Consider the following 23,924-nt stretch of genomic DNA (forward strand, 5'->3'; position numbering starts at 1 on the left):
TTCTGTTATTTGCTTCACTGCTTGCTGTATTGACTATAAATAAACTCCTGGGACTGAAGCCAGGGTCGACTCTTCAGAGTGACCCTCCTGGCCCCACTTCTCTGTAAGAGTTGTGTTTGGTTACTGTCTCCGCCGTCCCGACAACTGTCGCCACTACGACACCCAGGGTGCTTTGGAAGATAGGTCTGGCGATCTGCTTCCAAGAGATCACATCCTTGAAAACCCTACGGACCAATTCTACTCTGCATACATGGGGTCGCCAAGTCAGGATCGCCTCTACAGTAACTAACAAGTTGTTAGAATTTAGGTTGTTTGCAACTTTTTTTTGCTCTTACATGTAATATTAAGCAGCAGGTGATGCAAACAGTTAAATGCTTGGCTGACAACCAAAAGGTTGGTGGTTCAAACCCACCCAGCAGCCCTGTAGGAGAAAGACCTGATGATCTGCTTCTGTAAAGATTACACCCTAGAAACCGTATGGGGTAGTTCTACTCTATCACATGGGGTCACCATGAGTTGGAATGACTCAAAGCCACCCAACAACATGTAATTCTGCAATCAGCACACTGGAACATAAAACTTTTCGTTTATAGCTATTTTCTTAGGATTGACTTGCTAAGTTAAATAATAATAGTTCAAAGGGAATGAACATTTTAAGGATTTTAGATAAAACAGTGCCTACTTGCTTTTTGGGGATGTGGGGAGTTTTTTTTATCATCAGTGAAGTAATGTATTAAAGTGCCTGTTTCCACAGTGGTGTTTAATACAGGTTCAAAAACTTAACATTTATCCACATGAAGCTTAATTTTGTTAGCACTGGTCCATTTATCAGAGCCCTGGTGGCACAGTGGTTAAGAGCTTGGCTGTTAACCAAAAGTTCAGCTGTTGGAATCCATCAGTCGCTCCTTGGAAACCCTATGGGGCACTTCTAACTCTGTCCTGTAGGGTGGCTATCAGTTGGAATCAACTCGATGGCAACGGGTTTGGTTTTCGGGTTTTGGTGGTCCATTTATCTAGCTGATGGAAATGGAAAAATCTTAGTCTGTCGTTTATCACATTACCTATCCGGTAATGCAACATATTGCAAGCCAGCTAAATATGCTATGTTTCTTCACCTAAGGCATACAATTTTTACATAAAAATAAGCTAAGAATAGAATCCAAAGGAGGACAGTTAAGGCCACGTTGACAAATATCAATTTACCAGCATTCTTTGGATAATGTTTCTGGAGCTTCACTGCCAGGTTTACCAACATTTGGATCATGACTAATCAAAGAATACTGAAGCCACCTAACTGTAGTATCTTACCCTACTTTTCTCCACTATGTTCACAAGTACATAATAGGAAACTCTGTTAAATATAGTATCGAGGGACGACTCTGCTTTATCTTCGACATTTTCTTCATGATTCTCAGCAACTCTTCAGGATAAAGGCTATATCTTACTCATTTTTGTATATCAGAGCCTAGGACGGAACTTGTTTGGCACATAGTAGGTCCTCAAAAAATGGTTGTTTTAATGATATACTTAATCTGGTATGAATTTAATGAACCACTGTTGTCGCAACGTAAACACCACTTTCATTTCCAGACCATCAAGACATACGTTTGTTTAGAGACAGCAACATGTGTAATGGAAATAATGGGCATTTAATAATAAGTTTGTTGAACACATACATAAATACGTAAAAATGATTTTAAACAGAAAAACAATACAAATGTCTTCAAAATGAGTTTAGAATAAGCTCAGGAACACCACCAGGCTTACCACTTTGTGGTCTATTGGAATCCACCTTTCTCCCTTTTTGCAATGTGGTACATTTGCTTATATCCGTTCTTACATCACCTCTTCTGTTTGCCACAATTTCTTAAATACTGTCAACAAACACCCCCCCTTCACAACCGCAATGCTGCCTTTCCGAGAAAATCTTTTACAAAAAAAACTCAAATGTTAAAATTACATTTCCTTTCATAGCAATCCTTTAAAATTCCTGAAAACTTTTTTTTTTTTTTTAAATATAGTAGAGCAAAACCTCAGAGATTGCTGAGGGAAAAACTATCTTTTAAAAATGAATTCCAAACCAAGACTACGCTGATTAGAGAAAAGCAACCTACAGCATTTATAACTGAAAGCTTCCTAGGCATGTTGTCTCCAGGTGGCACCTTACCGAGGGCCTTTAGTGATACAGAAGCAGAGGAAACAGGTGCTGGACTGAGCAGGGGGTTTGTCAACATCAACCTTTCTTGGCTCCATTCTTTGGCAAAGGGCCCGGAAGTTCGGGTAACCAGTCCCGTAGTTCCATCACCTTCGCGGGGAAGGGAAGAGAAGAGGAGGTGAAAAAAGAAAGGGGGAAGCGAAGCGGATAAACAAAATGAAATTATTCTTCAACTAGAGCAAGGGCAGGGGCCCGGCTCCCAGGTGCGGCCCCTGAAAATGACATTTTACTTTCTGCCAATTTTGTCTTTCCAATTAAAAAACGACATCTGGCTTTACAAAGAAGGAAGAAAATATACAAAAAAGGAAGGTATTCGATCTCGGAAGTTTCACCACCCCGACCAGTGTCTGGAAACGCCAGCGAGGAGCGCCCGTCCAACCGTGGCGGATTCGGGGAGGCCCCGCGGGTCTCAAGCCCGGCCCGGCCTCCTCTCGCGCTCCCGCTACCCACAAACCTCTGCGCCTCAGCGCGCAGGCGCAGCGGCGACGGCCGGCTCAGGAAGAGGAAAATGGAATAAACAACTCCGAGGAACCAGAGCGCGAGAGAGCGAGTGGAGGCAGAATTTAAAAATAAACCGCCCCTCCGCCCTCCCCACCCCTTGGCCGCCGCCGCTCCCTCTTCCCCTCCCCGCGCCCTCGGAGACTCCGCCTGGGCCCGCGCGCCCACCCCAGCGTCCCGCGCGGCCCCTTTAAGAAAAGAGATCGAGTGAGTGAGTGAGAGAATCCCAACTCTCCCCCTCCCCTCCCCTCCTTCTTACCCCCTCCTCCCTCCCCTCTCCCCGGGCGGCTCCGGCTCCCGCAGCGGGACAGACCCACCCGCCCAGGCTTTTATCCGGCACCGGCAGCGTCTTCCGTCCCTCCCCCGTCTATGGTAGCGGCGGCGGCGGCGGCTCCTCCGGCGGCAGCGGAAGACGGGGCTGCGGCGTTGCAATGAACAGTGGCGGCGGCCTCCCGCCCCCCTCGGCCGCCGCCTCCTCTTCCTCCTCCTCGCTGGCGGCGGCAGTGGCGGTGGTGGCCCCGCCGGGGGTCGGGGGTGTCCCCGGCGGGGCGACGGCGGGAGTGAAGCTGAAGTACTGCCGCTACTACGCTAAGGATAAGACTTGCTTCTACGGGGAGGAGTGTCAGTTCCTGCATGAGGACCCAGCCGCCGGGGCTGCCCCGGGCCTCGGCCTCCATAGCAACAGCGTCCCCCTGGCGTTGGCGGGCGCGCCCGGCGCCGGCTTTCCGCCCGGAGCGGTCCCGGGCGGAGGAGCGGGGCCGCCCCCGCCGCCGGGGCCCAAGAAGCCGGACCTGGGGGCACCCGGAGCCGCAGGCGGCGGAGGCGGCAGCGGCGGGGGACTCGATGGAGCGCGGCTGGCAAGTGAGTTTGGCCTGGGCGGGAGGGTCGCCCCGGAGGGAAGGCCTGTGGCCCAATGTGGCCCTGCTGCCGAGGGGCATCGGGCCGGCCCGCGGGCTACCCCCTCACCTCCTTTGGCCGTCAGAGAGGCCTAGGCCTGGCCCGAGCCCTCCTTCCTTCTTCCCGCTTCCTTTCCCCACGGCCTGTGGCGAGCCGGGGAGCGAGGGAACGCTGGGTTCCCGGGAGCGTGGGTGGGTGGACTAGGGTGATGGGAGTGGGGGCGGGGAGGCAGGGGGATGGGCTGTGGCCCGCCGCGAGTGAGAAAGGGGGTGTTGTTTCCGGGAGGTGTGGAAAGGGGCCGGGTTTGCAGGCACATGTGTTTTGCGTGCCCGTGTGGAGTGGTGTCTGCCGAGTGTTGAGTAGCCCTAGTGGGTGTGTGTGTGTGGGCCGGGGGCGGGAGGGGAGGGCGGGCTTAAGGCTTCCTGGAGTAGGTTGAGAGAAGGAAAAAAGTTTGAGGAAGTCTTGTGGGAGAAAGGTTTTCCAAGCAGGAAATGATTTCTAAGGATTAGGAGTAAAGGCACCGACGCTTTTACAGTGTGCAGACGTTTAATCGAGAGTTTAGAAAAGGAATTTCACAGGATTTGCATTTCAGCATAGTTTTCCTGGAAGCTAGAATGTTTGCTGAGTGTCAGTAGGGAGCCGGTCTTGTACAACTTTCTATCCTTGAAAGCGTGTTAAGTGCGCATACACTTGTGAACGATTGAGCGCGTTGGTTGAGAGGTTTCAGCGCACTGTATAGTTTCATTTGTTATTATTTATTGACTTGCAACTTTTTAGTTTTAGTGCATGGAGTTTACAATTATAAGTGCAAGTGTAATCTATTTTACAGAAAGTTGCCCTTAAGGAAAGAGTAGAGGAGGTGTCAGATTTTCCTTTTTTGTTTCTTAGTATTACGTGAGCGTTTCTAAACCAAATGAGAAAATCATGCTTTCTTAGGAAGTCTAAATAGCTTTTAGATCTTAAAATATTTAGATAGGTGGTTTAACTTGAACATGAGAACATGTGGGTGGGTGTATGTGTGTTTTATTGTAAATTAACTTGGGATATGAGTTTTTAGCACATATTTGGTCTATCAGGAGCCCTGGTGGCGCAGTGGTTAAGAGCTCCGGCTGCGAACCAATAGGTCGGCAGTTCGAATCCACCAGCTGCTCTTTGGAAGCCCTGTGGCGCAACGGGTTTGGTTTTTGGTTTTCCCAGAAACTTGTTTTTTGAGCAGGTATTTCTTTTAGTTTAGTGGACTTGACTTTAGCGCACATATAGTTGGTGAGATTGATACGTTTAAGAAGATTAATTTGTAACTTCAGATGTTTTGTAAAGAAGGATTTCTGGGTGAAATTTTGTCACTTTTGAGCAGTAGCTTTGCATTTTCAATGTAAGCTTTTGCTGGATCTGTGGGTTATGGCTGAAGTTAATTTATCAACCGGATAGTAGTTTTATTATTCACAGAAGGGGCAGTTTTTAAAATGCAGCTATCTAATATGTGATCTTTTAAGAATTTTCTAGTGAACATAATAGGTAGTAGAGTTGGGACATGATAAATAGGATAAGAAATAAACAGGTGAAGATGAGAGGTGAAGGTAAGCATTTTAGGTGGAAGAAAAATATTACTAATGGCTCAAAGGTGGCCCCATTCCATGTCTCAAGAAAGGAAAATAATTGTCTAGGATATGGGGTCTTGAGGGGGTGGGCAGTTAATACTAAAAAGGCGTTTTACAATTAATATTTAGTCATCTTTTAGTTATCTGATTAATTTGCTGATTCATGAATTTGGGTTCTGTGGGGTTTCCTTTAACTTGACTGGGTGGAGCCTAAGGCTTCTCTTTCTGAGGTAGGCTTCTTGGTATCTCCCAGTGGTACCTAGGTTGTGACTTCTCCAGGTAGAGAGAAAACTGCTCCAGGTCACTGAGTGGCAAGTCAAGCTGCTCAGGAGTCAGCAAAGACAGTGGTGGTGGTGATTTCCTGGCCGCTTTGTATTTTTTACATTTAACATTGTTTAAATTTTAGTGTACTTACTGTTTTTTAGTGTGTTCTTGTATTTTATCTTTTGAGCTTGGCTTGATTCATCTTTTAATTAAGCATGTGAGGCAGTGAGAAATAGATAACACTATGTTCTAAGAGGTATTGCTATTATGAGAAATTTAAAGTTTGGTGGTTGCTGATCTGGTCATGTAGCATCACTGAGATGACTTTATTTTTCGCTCTTTTAGTTTCTTTTTGCTCTTCTTTAACCGTAAGAATATATAGTACTTTTTTAGCTGAGAAGTCACAAACTTATCAGCTCTGATAAGCTGGGTCTGTCTGCAGAAATAATTTGTTGGATCTCCATGACATAACTTTTTATTGAAGTAGAGCAAACCTAGAGAATAGTGTAAAGTTTTAAGTTCTAAGAATTTTCACAAGATGAACACATACAATGCAACCAGCACTCAGATCAAGAAATAGAAGTAATCAGGGCCAGGTCCCAGTCATTACTCCTTCCCAAACCATATATTCTAACACTGTGGACTGATCTTGTACTTTTTTGAAATTTATAGAAATGGAATCATGTGGTGTGTACTCTTCTGTGGGTTTCTTTCAACACTGAGGTTGTGACAGCCGTTCATGTTGTATAGGAATAGTCCCTTTAGTCTCATTCCTGTATGTTGTTGTTAGTCGCTGCGGGCGGTGCGATTAATTACTTTCATTACTTTCGTGTGTGGACCTTCTAGCCATGGTCTTGTGAGTCCCACCCAGGTGATAGGGTGGGGCTGTGCAGATAAGGTAATTGTGGCCCACTGAGGGAATTGGTCAGTTTTGCCTTAAGAGAGAGACAATTCCAGAGCAGAGAGGAAGAACCCACTACCAAGGAGGGAGAGACCAGCAGGAGATGGCGCGTTGGGCTTTCTGGCCGGAGAGAGAAAGCTGAGGGGTAGGGAGAGGTATGCCTGCGAGCACAGCTTGGGGAGAGGCTATCCTGATGAAAGAACTGTATCCTGAGTGTTTTTGAGCCTAAATTGTAACTATTACTTCCCTAATAAACCCCATAATTGTGAGTATGGTCTGTGAGTTCTCTGTGGACCTTGCAGTGAATTATTGAACCCGGTAGAGAGTGCTGTGGGAGGGATGGTTGTGTTAGAATTAGTGAAGATGGCGGAGAGAGGAGGCTTGTCTGGCTCCACCTCATGGGAGTCAGGCTTGTGCTGTTGATTGGTTCTCTTTCCCCCTTGTGGGGTTGGAGCAGGACAGACACTGCCCCCAAGCCATTTTTACAGGCCCTGTCGAATCAGTTCCAACTCATAGCAACCTTATGTACAACAGAATGAAACACTTCTACTCTTGCACAATCATCATAGTCATTGCTCTATATGAGCCGATTGTTGCAGCCCCTGTGTCGATCTATCTCTTTGAGGGTCTTCCTCTTTTTCACTGCCTCTCTACTTTACCAAGCATAATGTCCTTCACCAGGGACTGGCCCTTCCTGATAACATGTCCAAAGTAAGTGAGACAGAGTCGCCATCCTTGCTTTTAAGGAGCACTCTGGTTGTACTTCTTCCAGGACAGATTTGTTCGTTCTAGTCTTCCTTATTCATTGTCCAGCTTTTTCATGTATATAAGGCAGTTGAAAATACCATGACTTGGGTCAGGTGTATGTTAGTCCTCAAAGTGACGTCTTTGCTTTTTAACACTTTAAAGAGGTCTTTTATAGCAGATTTGCCCAGTGCAATGCGTCGTCTGACTTCTTGACTGCTGCTTGCGTGGGCGTTGATTGTGGATTCAAGTAAAATGAAAACCTTGATAGCTTCAATCTTTTCTCTGTTTAACATGATGTTGGTTATTGGTCCAGTCGTGAGGATGTTTGTTTTCTTTATGCTGGGGTGTAATCCGTACTGAAGGCTGTGGTCTTTGATCTTCATCAGTAGGTGCTTCAAGTCCTCTTCACTTACAGCAAGCAAGGTTGTGTCATTTGCATATTTCAGGTTAATGAGTCTTCCTCTAACCCTGATGCCCCACGCTTCTTTATATAGTCCAGCTTCTCAGATTGCTTATCAGCATACAGATTAAATAAGTATGGTAAAAGAATACAACCCTGACACACACCTTTCCTGATTTTAAACCATGCAGTATCCCCTTGTTTTCTTTGAATGACTGTCTTGTGGTCTATGTACAGGTTCCTCATGAGCACAAATAAGCGTTCGGGAATTCCTGTTCTTGGTAATGTTGTTTATAATTTGTTACGATCCACACAGCGGTATGCCTTTTTACATCTTTCTGGTATTCTCTGCTTTCAGCCAAGATCCATCTGACATAAGCAGTGATATCCCTTATTCCAAGTCCTCTTCTGAATCCAGCTTGAATTTCTGGCAGTTCACTGTTGATGTACTGCTGCAACTGCTTTTGAATGGTTTTCAGCAAAATTTTACTTGGATGTGATATTAATGATATTGTTTGACTATTTCTGCATTCTGTTGGATCATCTTTCTTTGGAATGGGCACAAGCACATATCTCTTCCAGTCGGTTAGACAGGTATCTGTCTTCCAGATTTCTTGGCATAGACAAGTAAGCAATTCCAGTGCTGCATCAGTTTGTTGAAACATCTCAGTTGGCCTTGTTTTTCGCCAGGGCCTTCAGTGTAGCTTGGGCTTTTTCCTTCCATACTATCAGTTGTTGATGATGTGCTACCTCCTGAAATGGTTGAATGCCGACCAGTTCTTTTTGGTACAGTGACGCTGTGTATTCCTTCCATCATCTTTTGATGCTTCCTGTGTTGGTCAATGTTTTACCCATAGAATCCTTCAAAACTGCAAGTTGAGGCTTGAATTGTTTCTTCAGTTCTTTCAGCTTGAGAAATGCTGAGTGCGTTCTTCCATTTTGGTTTTCTGACTCCAGGTCTTTGCACATTTCATTATAGTACTTTACTTACGTCTTCTCAAGCCATCCTTGGGAATCTTCTGTTCAGCTCTATCACTTCATCATTTCTTCCTTTTGGCTTTAGCTACTCGACGTTCAAGAGCAAGTCTCAGAATCTCTTCTGACATCCATTTTGGTCTTTTCTTTCATTTTAATAACCTTTTGCTTTCTTCATATGTGATGCCCTTGATGTCATCCCACAACTCATCTGGTCTTTGGTCACTAGTGTTCAATGTGTCAGTGTACAGTGTTCCTTTATACCTTTTACTGTTTGTGAGCATTTGGATTGGTTCCGGTTTTTGTTTATTAGGAAGAGACTGTTTTGAACATTCTCATATGTGTTACTTTGGTCAACGAGTCAAACATAAGGTCTGCGTATGTAGACCTTATTATAGTAGATAATGGCCGACAGTTTTCTAAAGTGATTGTACCACAGCTACACTGCCTCCAGCAGTGCGGGAGAGTTCTGGTTGCCCCACCTTCTCCCCAGGGCTTGTTGTTATCTGTCTTTGTAATTTTAGCCATTCTGGTTGTGTTTTTAATTTGATGTGTCGGTTTTACTTGAATTAGTTGCCAACATTTTTAAAAAATCAAAAGATTTCATGTATAAATACAGATTTCTGACTTTCTTTGAAGGACAGTTCTTACCCTTATTGGAATAGGGTTGTCTTTCGATGAAAGCAAAGCCGTCCGTTAAATGGGTGACTTTTACATGCTTGTCCTCTCTTATTTTCTCTGAGTTTTTGGCCCTTGTGTTAGTACTTTAATTTGCAGAATTGTCTTGTTAGTGTTGCAGGTAGTTTGTTAAAGCAAAACCTTGGAGGAAATAAAAGAGAAAATATTATCCTTATTTCCCAAGCACTGGAAAACTGAAACACAAAGGCTTTTTCTTCTTACTACACTTAGATGCAGTCATGTTTCAAGTCAACGTTGTAAGGGAACTATACTTTTTTTTTTTGCTTCCTTTTTATGTACACAGTGTACATATTACATTTTCTCACTCTGGGTTTTGTGTGGAACTGGCAATGTGGTAGTCATCATGTTCTAGCATTTAGGACTGTTATTTGGGAGATATAGTTCATTTAAGCAAATCATGTAAAGCATTTGTTTCTGACATTTAATATTTGTGTTGGACTTGAGACTTTCTAAGGCTTAAAAGTGGCTTAATTTGGGTTCAGTTGAATTTTTGATTCTTGACATTATGGTGATGCAATTCTAATATTTTAAACTAGCTAGACTTAAAATGATTTTAGTCTCATTTGGTCTCAATTTTTAGCAGCTAAAATATTTATTATGCCAATATTTGTATTTTTATGTACATTGCTTTATTTGAAACCAGTAGATTTGTTTATTTTACCAAAATAGCCTTATTTTTTAGTTCTACTAGTTTAGGTAGTAGTGAAGTCTTTGGAATAAGACATATCTAGGATGGAATCCTGACTCCCTTACTAGTTAACTTTGTGAACTTGGGAAAATTTTTATCCTTGAAACCTCAATTTTTCTTATCTTAAAAATGAGGATAATAATATCTATCTCAGAGTTATTAATGAGGATTGCATGTGACATTGTCAGTACATTGCCTGATACATAGTGTTTTCAGTCTTGGTTGCTGTTGTTATTAAATATTGTTACTTATAAGTCTATAATTAACTTCTACATTTCCTTTTCTCCCCAATTTTTTGAGCGGCACATACTTTCAAGACCAGTAAAATAGCTACAGATTATTGAACGAATGGAGTGGAACAGTGCCATAGATAACTTGATGTTCATATACCAACTTTGTAATATATCATGTGTGTGGCAAAACTGTTTTTGTTTAAACCAGGATTCATTCCACTTTTCGTCCCACAAACCTATATCAGCTGACAGGAAAGTGAGTATTGGGAATTTTCCATTAGCATAGTTGGTCTAGGTTTAAAAATTTTTGTTAGATAATAGACAAAGTGGATAACACTTTTTAATACCTTTCATTTCACTCACTTAATACAGTGCTTGCAAGATGGCAAGCTCTGATCTAGGTGATAGGGATACAACAGTGAACAAAACAAAATTCTGCCCTAATGGAGTTTATATTCTAGTGGCGAACACAGACAACACAGGTGTATAATAGCATTAGGTCTTGATAAGTGTTATGAGGAAAACTGAAAGCAGGCTGCACTAACATAGGTCTGGGTAAGATTAAGCTAATGAGTAAAGGGCTTCTTTCCATGAAGGTGTGTTTGAAACGACCCCTCTATGAAGAGAAATGACTGCCCAGAACAAAACATCTTCCTATTACTTCCCTGTTTTGTAGATTTTTTTCTCTCTCTTTTTAAATTAACTTTTTATTTTGAGATAATTCTAAAGTCACGTGCAGTTGTAAGAAATAATACAGTGAGATCTCATGAACCCTTCACACAATTTCCCCTAGTGGTAACATCTAGGATAATTGTAGTACAGTACAGTATCACAACCAGCATTGATTTATACAATCCACCTAGCTTATTCCGATTTCCTTAGTCTTATTTGTTCGTGTGTGTGTGTGTGTGTGTGTGTGTGTGTGTGTGTGTGTGTGTGTGTGTGTGTGTGTGAATTTAAAACCAAAAACGAAACCAAACCCATTGCTATTAAGTTGATTCCGACTCGTAGTGACGCTATAGGACAGAGTAGAACTGCCTCATAGGGGTTCCAGGGAGCAGCTGGTGGATTTGAACTGCTGACTTTTTTGATTAGCAGCTGAGCTCTTAACCACTGCGCCACCAGGGCTCCATGCAACCTTTGGGGATTGACCTTTTTTCACGCAGCATAGTTTCCTCAAGGTTCAGTCAAGTTGTGTGTATCATTAAGTCCTTTTTATTGCTGAGTTTCTCTCTCTGGCTCTGTCTTTTTTAATTGGAAAATTTATATCCATTTTTACTTTGGAACAGCTTTTATTTGGTTTTCTGTAAGCATGTCTACTTTTGTGTACAAAGCTATGGACGTTTATAGTGCCTAGAAATGGTATTTTAAAAATAAATGCTAGGATTTTAAGGAGTATTTATTGATAGGTTTGAATGTTTGTTCTTAATTAATCTGTTTTAGATTTGGTTTTCATTCTTTTAATTTATTTTTTAAATTATAACCAAAAAACCAAACCCAAACCTGTTGCCGTCGAGTTGATTCCGACTCATAGTGACCCTATAGGACAGATTTGAACTGCTCCATAGTGTTTCCAGGGAGCAGCTGGTAGGTTTGAACCACTGACCTTTTGGTTAGCAGCTAAACTCTTAACCACTAAGCAAAAGTCATATATATATATATATATATATATATATATGTATGTATGTATGTATTTTTTGGAGGGGTGAACATTTCCAATGGAACAAAAGCGTATAAAGTCAAAGTTAACTGATTTCCTCATCTTATTGTCTAAGAGTTAATCAGTGTTAGGAGTCCCTGGGGGACACAAGCAGTTAAGTGCTCGACTATTAGCTGAAAGGTTGGCGGTTTGAATCCACCTAGAGCCTCCTTGGAAGATAGGCCTGGCAATCTGTCTCTGAAAGGTCACAGCCTTGAAAACCCTATGGAGGAAGCAGTTCTACTCTGCGCGCATGGGGTTGCCGTGAGTTGGAATCGACGGCACCTACAACAGTCATTACTAATAGTTTTTTGTTTTCAGATCTTTTCTATGCATGCACAGTACAAGCATATACTATATATATTATATATGAGTCTTATAGCAGAATTGCTCACATTTGTTTTTCCATGCTAACCTTGTCTTGTTTATAAAGTAGTTTAGTGAGCCAAAACAGTAGCAAAATGAAATATGATAAAATATTTGTTGTATATGCTATTGTCTTATAGTTGTTAACAAATCAATATCTATAGTATATGTGTTTCCTAGGAATTAGCACTGGACTGGTGGTCCTGATATTTTGATTTTAATGCTGTCTTTTGCAAAATAATTCTGTGGTCTCAGGCTAGTCATTTAATCCCTTAAGTCTCTGATCGCTCTCTCCAAGAGACATTCACCATTCTTTATATTTTATTATGTATCTGTCCAGAAATAGTCTTTGTCTATATAATTTTCATGTTTATTTTTCCCTACCTCTAACACATACTGACACACGTATATACACACGAGTGAGTACACACACACAGAAGCCTTATGCACTTTGAATTTTTTCAGCTGTTAGTATATTTTGTAGTTTGTTCCACATCCACACATAGAGAGCTGCCTTATTCTTTTAATGATTGTATACTACTTCATTGTATGGTTGTATTATTAGATTCCTTTTAATGGATATTTAGATTGTTTCTAGTCTTTTACAAATGGTGTCATTAAGCTGTTGTGTCTTGATATATTTTATACACATATATATACACAAATATATGATATATGCATACGTTAGGGAGCACACAGAATCTTCAGTAATCCGGTTCAAACTTGGTACATTAAAAACAACAACAACAACAACAAAAACTATTATACATGCCATTGGCTGAAAATAAATTATTTGAAATATTCGTGAATATCAAACCTGCCCCAGAAAAATCAGTTCCCAATGGCTCACATATTTAGAGGTAGTTATGTAAACCATATCTCTAGTAATCTAATAAGTTAATATTTGTAAATTATCTCTGCAGAATTCATTTGTGTACTTAATAAAAGACTAGTGTTATTGGTTATTTAATAGCGTTTTATTATCATTCTACATTCTTGATGTAGATATTGTAAGCTACTTTGATAAATAACAGATAATCAGAGCATGATAGAGCTAGAAAAAGCTGGAAAGGATTTTGTCAGTGAGTTTAACTTTTTTATTTTGCTCATCCTTTCTTAAACTTATTCTGTCTCTTAATACTGCTGTTCCTGAGTTTGACTGTATACTTTATTGTAAGTATTTGAATGAAAAATTTCTTTTAGAAGGATCAGCACAAAGCTGGTTCCTATGAGGCAGAGGTTAAAGATGTCCCAAATGTCCATCTTTTCCAAACTACTGTACCATTCCATCATCTCTAATATCAACTACGCCTCTGCCCCTCAGTACTCTCCCTCCCATCTGTGGGTTCCATAATTTGCTGCAGTGTCTTACAGAACTCAGAAATAATCAAGGAAATGGCTGGTTGTGGAAGCTGGCAAGTCCCGTGGGTCAGGCATCAGGCTGGAGGCTTCTCTTGACTCACGTGGCTGCAGGGGTTGATGAACCCATATTGGCAGGTCAGACAACAGGCTGCTGGCTCACAGTGTTTTGGCTGATCAGCTTAAATGATACACTGCTGGTTCAAGTTCCAAGAACTGGAGGTCACGTGATGACGAGCCAGATGCAGGATCCAGAGCAAGAAAGAGAACTTTTCCAAAGCGTTCATATATATTAGATGCAGACCGTACCCTCAAGGGAACTCCCCTTACTTGACCAAGGCAGTACAAGGGTGTGACTTGGTAGGGTGATAAGGGTGGTGACTTGAGTCAAACCCTCTAGTAAGGTGGTGACTCAAGATACATCTCACCCTAATCCTGCCTCGTTAACATAATGGACAACTCACTCCCAAAAGGGTCTATAACCACAGGCATAGAGGCTAGGATTTACAACACATCACAGAATGGAGGATAATTAGATGGTACAAAATAGAGGACAATTTTATCATTACACAACTGCCAAATTAAAAAAAACAAAACAAACCTGTTGCCATCGAGTTGATTCTTACTCATAGCAACTCTATAGGACAGAGTAGAGGTGCCCCATAGGATTTCCAAGGAGTGATTGGTGGCTTGAACTGCAAACCTTTTGGTTAGCAGCCAAATTTTTTTTTTTTTCAGTCAGCATGAATTTAATGAAAATCAATTTAATATAGGGCAGTGACTGGGACTGTGGGGAAAGTCGTGGGAGAGAAACAAGTACATTTATTATTTTTTATTTTTACCCATACAAAAATTTATACATGCATTGTTATGTGACCCTAATTGCTCTCCCCATACTGTGACAGCACACTCCTCCTTTCCACCCCTGAGTTCCCATGTCCATTCAATCAGCTCCTAACCCTCTCTGCCTTCCCATCTCACCTCCGGACAGAAGCTGCCCATTTAGTCTCTTGCATCTACTTGAGCTGAGAGGCACATTCCTCACAAGTATCACTTTATGTCCCACAGTCCAGTCTAATCCCTGTCTGAAGACTTGGCCTCGGAAATTGTTTTAGTTCTGGGCTAATAGAGAATCCAGTCTCAGACCATTAAGTCTCATCTTCTTACTAGAATTTGAATTCTGCACCCCACCTTTCTCCTGCTCCATCTGGGACTCTCTGTTGTGTTCCCTGTCAGGGCGGTCATTGGTGGTAGCCCGGCACCATCTAGTTCTTCTGGTCTCAGGCTGATGAAGTCTCTGGATTATGTGGCCCTTTCTGTCTCTTGGGTTAATACTTTGTTTATGTCCATGATGTTCTTCATTCTCCTTTACTCCAGGTGGTTGGGACCAATTGATGTATCTTAGATGGCTGCTTGCAAGCTTTTAAGACCCCAGATGCCACTCACCAAAGTAGGATGCAGAACATTTTCTTAATAAGCTTTGGTATGCCAGTTGACCTAGCTGTCCCCTGAAAGCATGGTCCCCAGACCCCTACCCCTGCTACTCTGTCCCTTGAAGCGTTTGGTTGTATTCAGAAAACTTCTTAGCTTTGGTTTAGTCCAGTTGTGCTGACTTCCCCTGTAATGTGTGCTGTCCTTCCTTTCACCTAAGATAATTCTTATCTACTGTCGAGTTAGTAGATAACCCTCACCCTCCCTCCCCACGCTCATAACCATAAAAGACTGTTTTCTTCTGTGTTTAAACCTTGAGTTCTTATAATAGTGGTCTTATACAATAGTTGTCCTTCTGTGACTGACTAAATGCACTCAGCATAATGACCTCCAGATCCTTCCACGTTATAAGATGTTTCAGGGCTTCATTGTTGTTTTTTATCGTTGCGTAGTATTCCATTGTGTGGATATACCATAATTTGTTTATCCATTCGTCTGTTGAAGGGCACCTAGGTTGTTTCCATCTTTTTGCTATTGTGAACAGTGCTGCAGTGAACATTGGTGTGCATATGTCTATTCGTGTGATGGCTCTTATTTCTCTAGGATATATTCCAAGGATCGGGATAGCTGGATTGTCTGGTACTTCTATTTCTGGCTTTTTAAGGAAGTGCCAAATCGATTTCCAAAGTGGTAGTACCATTTTACATTCCCACCAACAGCGTATAAGTGTTCCAATCTCTCCATAACCTCTCCAGCATTTATTATTTTGTGTTTTTTGGATTAATGCTAGCCTTGTTGGGGTAAGATGATATCTCATTGTAATTTTGATCTGCATTTCTCTAATGGCTAATGATTGTGAGCATTTCTTCATGTGTCTGTTAGCCACTTGAATATCTTCCTTGGCGAAGTGCCTGTTCATATTCTTTGCCCATTTTTTAACTGGGTTATTTGTCTTTTTGTTGTTGAGGTTTTGCAGTATCTTGTAGATTTTAGAGATTAGATGCTGATGGGATTTGTCATAGCCAAAATTTTTTTCCCAGCCTTAGGTTGTCTTTTTTACTCTTTTGGTGAAGTCTTTTGATGAGCATAAGTGTCTGATTTTTAGGAGCTCCTGTTTGTCTAGTTTCTCTTCTGGTGCTTGTGCATTGTTACTTATGGTTCGTATTGTGTTTATGCCATGTATCAGGGCTCCTAGCGTTGTCCCTATTTTTTCTTCCATGATCTTTATCGTTTTTTATTTTATATTTAAGTCTTTGCCATTTTGAGTTAGTTTTTGTGCATGGTGTGAGGTATGGGTCTTGTTTCAGTTTTTTGCAGATGGATATCCAGTTATGCCAGCATCATTTGTTAAAGAGACTGTCTTCCCCAATTAATGGACTTTGGGCCTTTGTCAAATATCAGCTGCTCATAGGTGGATGAATTTATGTCTGGATTCTCAATTCTGTTCCATTGGTCTGTCTATCTGTTGTACCAGTACCAGTAGCAGCCAAATTCTTAACCCGTCCGCCATCAGGGCTCACTGCCAAATCACATCAGTACATAACTGCCAAACCACTGAAAATCATGATTCAGCCAAGTTGACATATAACCTTAACCATCACAGATTCTGTACACCTTATTTGCATTAACAGCATGCTGTCAAATTCCCTTGGTGGACCACAAGCACTTTATTTGCATAGTCCCGCCCAGACATTGTGTTCAGTTCACAAAGACTTTGGCTAGAAGGGCCATATTAAGTAACTTACTGTACCACAGGAGTAGATTAAGGGTGAATACAAATAAAAATTTAAATTCCTCCTTTAAATTCTGTAAGTGACCTTTTATAGTTCTTAGACTTTATAGCTCTGTGTCAGCTGTCTCTTAGGAGGAGTTTTTTTTTTCCCCCTCTGATGTAATTTTTAATTTACTTCTTATTCTTATCAAAGCTATATGTACACACATTTCACGAGGCAAAGAGCTTTAGAAGGCTTGTATGAAAAACAGTAGTCTCTACCTCTGGTCTCCCCCACTTCCCACTCTCTGAAGGCAACTTTATTCAACTTTTCTTAAGAATTATCTTGGTACAGGTAGTCCCAGCGTTACAAACAAGATTCGTTCCTAACTGTGTCTTTAATGCTTCAAGTCAAATTTGTAGATAAGTCTAAACAGGTGCATATGGTGGTTCTTATTTAGCATTATTTTAGTGCAAGAAAAGGCTCAAAGCCATTTTAGTAGTTTAAAAGGTACACATGCAGCAAGTGAAGGTGATTGTGATGAAGAATTTGTTAATTGCCAGCGGGAGTTGGTTCAGTGGTTTCAAAGTGACAGCATATTTACGTAACATTAATAGGCAAGTATGAGTTGTCCATAAGTTGGATGTTTGTAACCCAAGAACTGCCTATATGTATGTCCATATCTCTAAATCACATGCTTTTATTATTATGTCTTAAATTTTCACTTTTAAATATTACCTACTGACTTCCCACTACGGAAGGTAAGGATTTAGTGCCCTTTCTCACTGCCTCCTATCACCTGTATTCACATGACCTATCATCTTCCAAAGCTGTATTCCCAAATAGTTTTACATGCTTTTAGTTAGATTAATATATATGTTCCCATTTTATGAACATTTAATATGCTATTGAAAGCTGAGCTATATAATATACTATGTTTGTTTTTCCTTTTATCCACAATTTACTGTTTTCCCTGGCATTAATAATTGCCTTGCTTTTTCCTTTGCTTGGTTTTCTATATATCTATTACCAAATAATCCCCAGGCTTTCTTCCAGTCACAGAAATCTCCTCTCAGTATCCTCAGATACATTGGATGCCCCATCAGAAGTCACTCTGAGAGCCTTCTTAGCTGTTCCAATCTTTATTGGTTGATCCCTAGGCTGGTTACGTATTTGTTGTCTTAGGATTTCCCTATATCAGTATCTTGGGGATTACCTTAGCCTCTGTCTTGTGTTGAATTCTCTGTTTCCTGGACTTCATGTTCTCTTCTTTCTTGATTTACTCACTTGTTTTGGTGGAACACATCCTTTAGTAGCTTTCTGAGAAAGAGCAGATGGAAGGTAAATTTTTTGAGTCTTAAGAAGAGTGTTCTTGACAAAGATGGGATAGGGAACCTTTTCCCTACCCCCAAGGCTTGGAAAAATTACCACGGCAGCTTTTAAAGTAAAATTTGTAGTAAAGTCCTTTGATATATATTATAAAGAGATATAACGTGTATAGATAAATCTTTGAAAAACAGATTAGGATAGATTCTTACGGCAGACTTTCCGGTTAGTATAATTTGGGCTAATAATAAATGGAGATTCATAAATAATAAATTAAAACATTTATTGAGCACTTAGTATGTGTTGGGTGCTGTTTTCTATTTTTGGGATACATCAGTGAACAAATATGTGAAACATCCTTTCCTTTGTGGAATTTACATTTTAATGGGTAAGACAGACAATATTTATAAATATAGCCCCCAAAATGTTATAGTATGTTAAAAAATGACAAGTGAAAATGTAGAAGAGAGCAAGAGGGAATGGGAATACAGCAGTAGGATTGTTAAAGTGTTAAATGTTACATCAGAAGATCTGGGTAACCTTCAGTGAGGAGTGAGATTTGAGCACAGACTTGAAGGATGGTCAAGTCAGTCAGGCGAAAGAGTCTCTCAGGCAGAGGGAACAGCTAGAGCCAAGGTCTAAGGCTGGAGAATTGACACATTAGGAGGCTGAGGCTGGCATGGAGTGAGGAAGGGGGCAGAGTATGATGTTCACTTTTATTTTGAATGAAAGTTGAGGTTTTGAGCAGAGTAGTGATATGATTTGACTTAGCTTTTAAAAGGGTTTTCTGGCAAGGGAGGGCAGGGGAGAATTGAGGAGGTTCTTGTAGTAATTCAGGGAGAGATGATGGTGGTTTAGGCAGGATGATAGTGAAAGTGGTAAGAACTAGTCAGATTCCAGATATATTTTACAGATCAAACCAAACCCAAACCTGTTGCTATCGAGTTGATTCTGATGCAGTAGTGAATGAAGCACTGTGCTGCTGACCGAAAGGTCAGTGGTTCGAACCCACCAGCTGCTCCGCAGTAGAAAGATATGGTGATCTGCTCTGATAAAGATTACAGCCTTGGAATCAGTTCTACTCTGTCCTGTAGGATCTTTGTTAGTTGAAATTTTGCAGATAAAGCCCTTATAATTTCAAATTGGATGTGAGGGTTGAGAGAAGGAGAGTAGCCAAGGATGGCTTTGAGGAAGTGGAAGGATGGAATGGAGTTGCCATCAGCTGAGATGGGGAAGGCTGCAGAGAGAGCAGGTATGGGAGAGAAGATCAGGAATTGGTTTTGAACATGGTACATTTGAAATATCTGTGGACATTCAAATAGAGTTGTTGAGTGAGCAGATAATATGTGTGTGTGTGTGTGTCTGTGTCTGGGTTCTGGAGAGAGATTGTGGCTAAGACATAGAAATTTAACGTCCCCATGATGTCGTATATGGCATTTAAAACCATGGAACTGGATGAGATCACCAAGGAATACAGCTTTTATAAGAATTTTGGAGCCACAAATATCTATTGATAAGTGGGTAAGCTATTTTGTTAACTCTTTCGTAATAGATACGTAACGTTAGGATACTTATTATGTACCAGGAAGGTTATATATACTATCCAATCACATTTGGTGCTCATACTCATAACTATTTTATGGGGTAGGTATTTTTTCTATTTGACACTTAGGACACTAGGACTCAAAGGCTAATTAACTTCTCAAGGTCACATACTAAGTGGTAGAGAGATTTATAATCAAGTTTGTTTTCCTCTAAAAACCAATGCTCATTGTACCGTATTGAGAGTAGAATGTAAACCTTGTTCTAATACAGTTTATCCTACTAGAATTAAGTCCCTTCTTCAGAGGTGCAGCCGAATCTTTGCCAGATTATTCTAATTAGCTACTCTTGTATGATTAGGTCAGTATAGATAATATGGATAAATGCCCCATTTTAAAAAAGGACAACTCTTCAAATAACTTAGGTAATTTGCAGAAGAAGTACAAATAGCCAGTAAGCATATAAAAGTTATTCAACTTCATTAACAAGTGAATGAAAGCAAATTAAGACAGGTGTTCATGTTTTACTTTTCAAGTGGATAAGAGTAAAAAGATTGCTGATACCCAGTGTTGTGGGTATGAGGGAAAAAGGCACGCTAATGTACTCTCTGTAGAAGGGTATGTTGTTGTTGTTGTTGGTTGTCACTGAGTTGACCCTGACTCATGACAACCCCATGTGCTACAGATCAGAACTACTCCATAGGGTTTTTCTTGGCTGTAATCTTAATGGAAAGGAGCCCTGGTGGCGCAGTGGTTAAGCTCTCAGCTGCTAACCAGAAGGTCAGTGGTTTGAACCCGGCAGCTGCTCCATGGGAGAAAGATGTGGCAGCCTGCTTCCGTAAAGATTTATGGCCTTGGAAACTCTATGGGGCAGTTTTACTCTCCTGTAGGGTCTCCATGAGTCAGAATCAACTTGACAGCAAAAGTTTTGTTTTTTTGGGTGGTTTAATTTTTTTTTTTTAAAGTGTGTGTCCATGTAAGGAAATATATATTTTTTCACGTGTATATATATTACAAAGGCGTCCCTGGGTGTTGCACACGGTTAATGTGCTCAGTTGCTAACTGAAAGGTTCGAGTTCACCCAGAACAGCCCAAAAGAAAGGTGTGGTGATCTACTTCTGAAAAACCAGCCACTGAGAACCTCATGGAGCACAGTTCTGCTTTGAAATGCATGGGGTCACCTCACCATGAGTCAGAATTGACTCGATGGCAACTGGTTACTGGTTGTACATTACAAATCTCTCAGAGAATATATGGGAAACCTGGAGGTGGAGATGGGAAGGGAACTAGGCAGATGGGGGACAGAGTAGGAGGGAGGCTTTTCACCGTGTGCAATTTTATTCTTGATCTTTGAGCTATATTGTTTCTTATTTAGAAAAACTGATACACGATTAATTGCTTAAAACCAGAACACAAAGCCTGTTGCAGTAGAGTCGATTCCAATTGATAGTGACCCTGTAGGAGAGAGTAGAACTGCCTTATAGAGTTTTTTTTTTTTCTCTTTTAAATTGTGCTTTAGGTGAAAGTTTGCAGCTCAAGTTAATTTCTCATACAAAAATTTAAACACGTTGTTATATGACCCTAGTTGCAATCCCCGTAATGTGACAGCACAGTATAGGGGAAGGGGGGTTGATCTTAATGGCAGCACACCACTAGGCTTTTATTTTGCGAAACTACTGGATGGGTTTGAATCACCAGCCTTTAGGTTAGGAGTCTCTAGGTTAGTAGTTGAGTGCAAACTGAGTCAATTCCGACTCATAGCGACTGTGAAAACAGCATGAGGGCACACTGTCTGACCTCCTTCAACCCCACAAGGGAGAAGGAGAACCAAGATCAACAGCCCAAGGCTGTTTTGGATCATTTAGTAGAGTTCAGTACCGACTGGCCTCAGGGCAAGTTCCAGGGCAAACATGCACACTCAGACCTACCGGAAGGAGCAGTGCTGTGTTGGGCACCAGGTCATGAAGGACATGTTTGGGCCTCCAAGTGGATACCAGAGGCTCACCTGGTGGTGCCCACAGTGCCAATCCAGGCTGCCTCCCAAGGAGCCAGAGCAGCTCCAGCTCCCTAAGGCACTGGGGAACCTGGCCCTTTAGAAGCCTGAGTGTCTAAAAAGGAGGGTGTGGGCAGGGATTGGGGCTGGGCACAGGAATTAGAGTGCAGAGTGGGTGAGGGGAATTGCCAGTATTGTTGATAGTCATCTCACTGTGGCTAAATTATGGACTTATGGCTAAGGCAGATTTTTCAAAGGGTTACATTTTCAGTTTGGTTACTAGTTCTACCGTTGTGAGAGATGAGAAACATCATGGTGATGGTTAAGGGAAAAATCTCCCAGAACTATAAGGGAACAGTGCAAATGAAAGCATATGGAAAAGAGCCATGCTCCCAGCATTGCTTTGCTTGTGTTTTTTGTTTGGTTTTGTTTTTGAAACTGTGGTTGGTTTAAAGGCCCTCCATTTTGGGAAACAGGAAAATAGAATGTTTTTTTCTTCTTTCCCCACAGGGATCCAAGGATGAGGGTAGAATAGCTAAGAGTAGTGCTTTGAGTCAGCCTCCTGCCTGAATCCTTTCCCATCGGATGGGGACGCTGAGATGATGGAGTGCCTGGTGGGCCTTAGAAAAAAAGCTGCTTGTTTCCTTGTTATGGTGATATGTTTGTGACTATGGATATGTCGAACAGTTCTGGAATCAAGGGTTGTAGAGAAGCACTCTGTCAAATTCTGTTAGCCACAGCTAGATGAAACTAGGGCAGTGACGTGAAAAAAAAGCTCTGTTATTAAAAAAAAAAAAAAGTATAATAAGAAATGACCTAGAGAAATACACAATGAGTTGTTAATGGTGGTTATTTCTGTAGTGGTATTGTAGGAGACTTTCATTTCTATATTTCTGGATTGCTTTTTTTTTTTTTTTTTAATTTATGTTGGGTGTGTCTTTCATAATCAGAAAAAAACGAGTAAAGATGACTAATAAATAAAAAAAGACACTGGGGGAAAAAAAAGAACCAACCCCCCAGATTTAGCTGCTGGGCTATCAGTTCAGTCTCACTTCCCTGACACCAAATGTATTGGTCAGTCCAAATCAATTTACTGTGAGTTCTGTTCTCTGGGTTCCGCCTCTGTTCTGGTACCAGCTGTACATGCAGCACTTTTTCCTCTAACCCTAACCACCCAGAACTAGGTCACATCTCACAAGGTTAAGTCTTTCAGTCTGCCAAGTCTGCCCAAGACTTCAGATGGCAGCCACAAACTTGGAGTCCCCACAACCCCTTACTTCTGACCTACTGGCTGCAAATTTGAGGGTTCCCTCTACCCCTTCCGGATACCAGCCATAAGCTCAGGGTCCCCTGGACACCCCCACTTCAGGCCTGCTGGCTCCCACTACTCCCTCAAGTTTTAATTTGCTAGAACTGCTCACAGAACTCACAGAAAATGCTATACTTAGGAATACAGTTTTATTATAGCGAAAGGATACAGATGAAGAGACGCATAGAATGAGATCTAGCAGGGTTCTCCGTGTGAAGCTTTCATGTCCCACTATGTTCTCACGTGCATTGATGCCTTTCTCCAATCAGGAAGCCCATGGAGCTTCAGTGTCCAGAGCTTTTATTGTATGTCTTATTACATAATTCATACTCCAGCCCCTCTCCCCTGAGGTTGGTCTGTATCATGCTATCACCAGGTTGATATCAGGAAGATACTGTGGGTCTTTCTGGCATAGCCAGCCTCCGCCTACATAAGTCATAAACCCTTAGGTGTGGTCTGGAGTCCTCATCAAAGACACTAAAGTCACTGGGTAAAGTCCATAGTTTTAGAGGTTATCTTTCAGGAACCAAGGATAAAGACCAAATTCTTTGAGTAAAGTTAACCACACATTAGCCTATTATGGAATTTGAGAAATGCATGTGATTTGCTGGATAGTCTCCAGAATTCGGCATATGCCTTCTCAGTTCTCAGTAAGCCATGGGTTTGAATTCTTCTAAACTAATGTTCTATACGAGGAGTAAGGTGGTTTTAGAAACATGTTTTCTCACTCCATTATTAAATTCCAAGTCATTTTACTAAGAAAACAATTAAGAACAGTAGAAGACTGTTCAAAACGTTCAGTGCTCTGTTGGCGCTTTTGATTGTGTAGAAAAAAACAGTTATCTTAGCATAGATCCCAGACTAAAACTATCTTTTATTGGAAGACATTTTTCAGTATGCAGATGGATGGTAGTAAATAGCTTCACCCAAGAGCCTAGTTTATTTAGTTGCTCTTGGGTGAGTCTATAACTAGTTCATCTTAGAAGACCTGTAGTATTGCAGTGCTCTTCAGAATCAGGTGTTTTACCAGAGTCCTGCTGGAGTTCTTCTCTGGTTAAGCAAACCAAGTGAGA

General features: G+C 41.3%; 1 protein-coding gene across 11 annotated transcripts in view; it reads left to right on the top strand.

Annotated features, from left to right (window-relative positions):
- The first annotated feature begins 2,995 nt into the window (after positions 1-2,995).
- The window catches only part of PAN3 (poly(A) specific ribonuclease subunit PAN3), a 179,423-nt gene continuing 158,494 nt past the window's right edge, over positions 2,996-23,924 (top strand). For 2 of the 11 annotated variants that reach the window (XR_002825269.1, XM_023738498.1), the window contains exon 1: positions 3,109-3,574. Coding sequence is in view for 8 of the 11 variants with exons in the window: in XM_023738498.1 (XP_023594266.1) it covers positions 3,145-3,574 (430 nt within the window). In the remaining 3 variants the exon portion in view is untranslated. Of the gene's footprint in view, positions 3,575-23,924 lie in introns of all 11 variants that reach the window. The other 9 variants (XR_002825270.1, XM_023738501.1, XR_002825271.1 and 6 more) reach the window with 7 other exon arrangements.

This window comes from Trichechus manatus, unplaced genomic scaffold (genome assembly GCF_000243295.1).
Source record: "Trichechus manatus latirostris isolate Lorelei unplaced genomic scaffold, TriManLat1.0 scaffold00118, whole genome shotgun sequence".
Taxonomy (NCBI): Eukaryota; Metazoa; Chordata; class Mammalia; order Sirenia; family Trichechidae; genus Trichechus; species Trichechus manatus.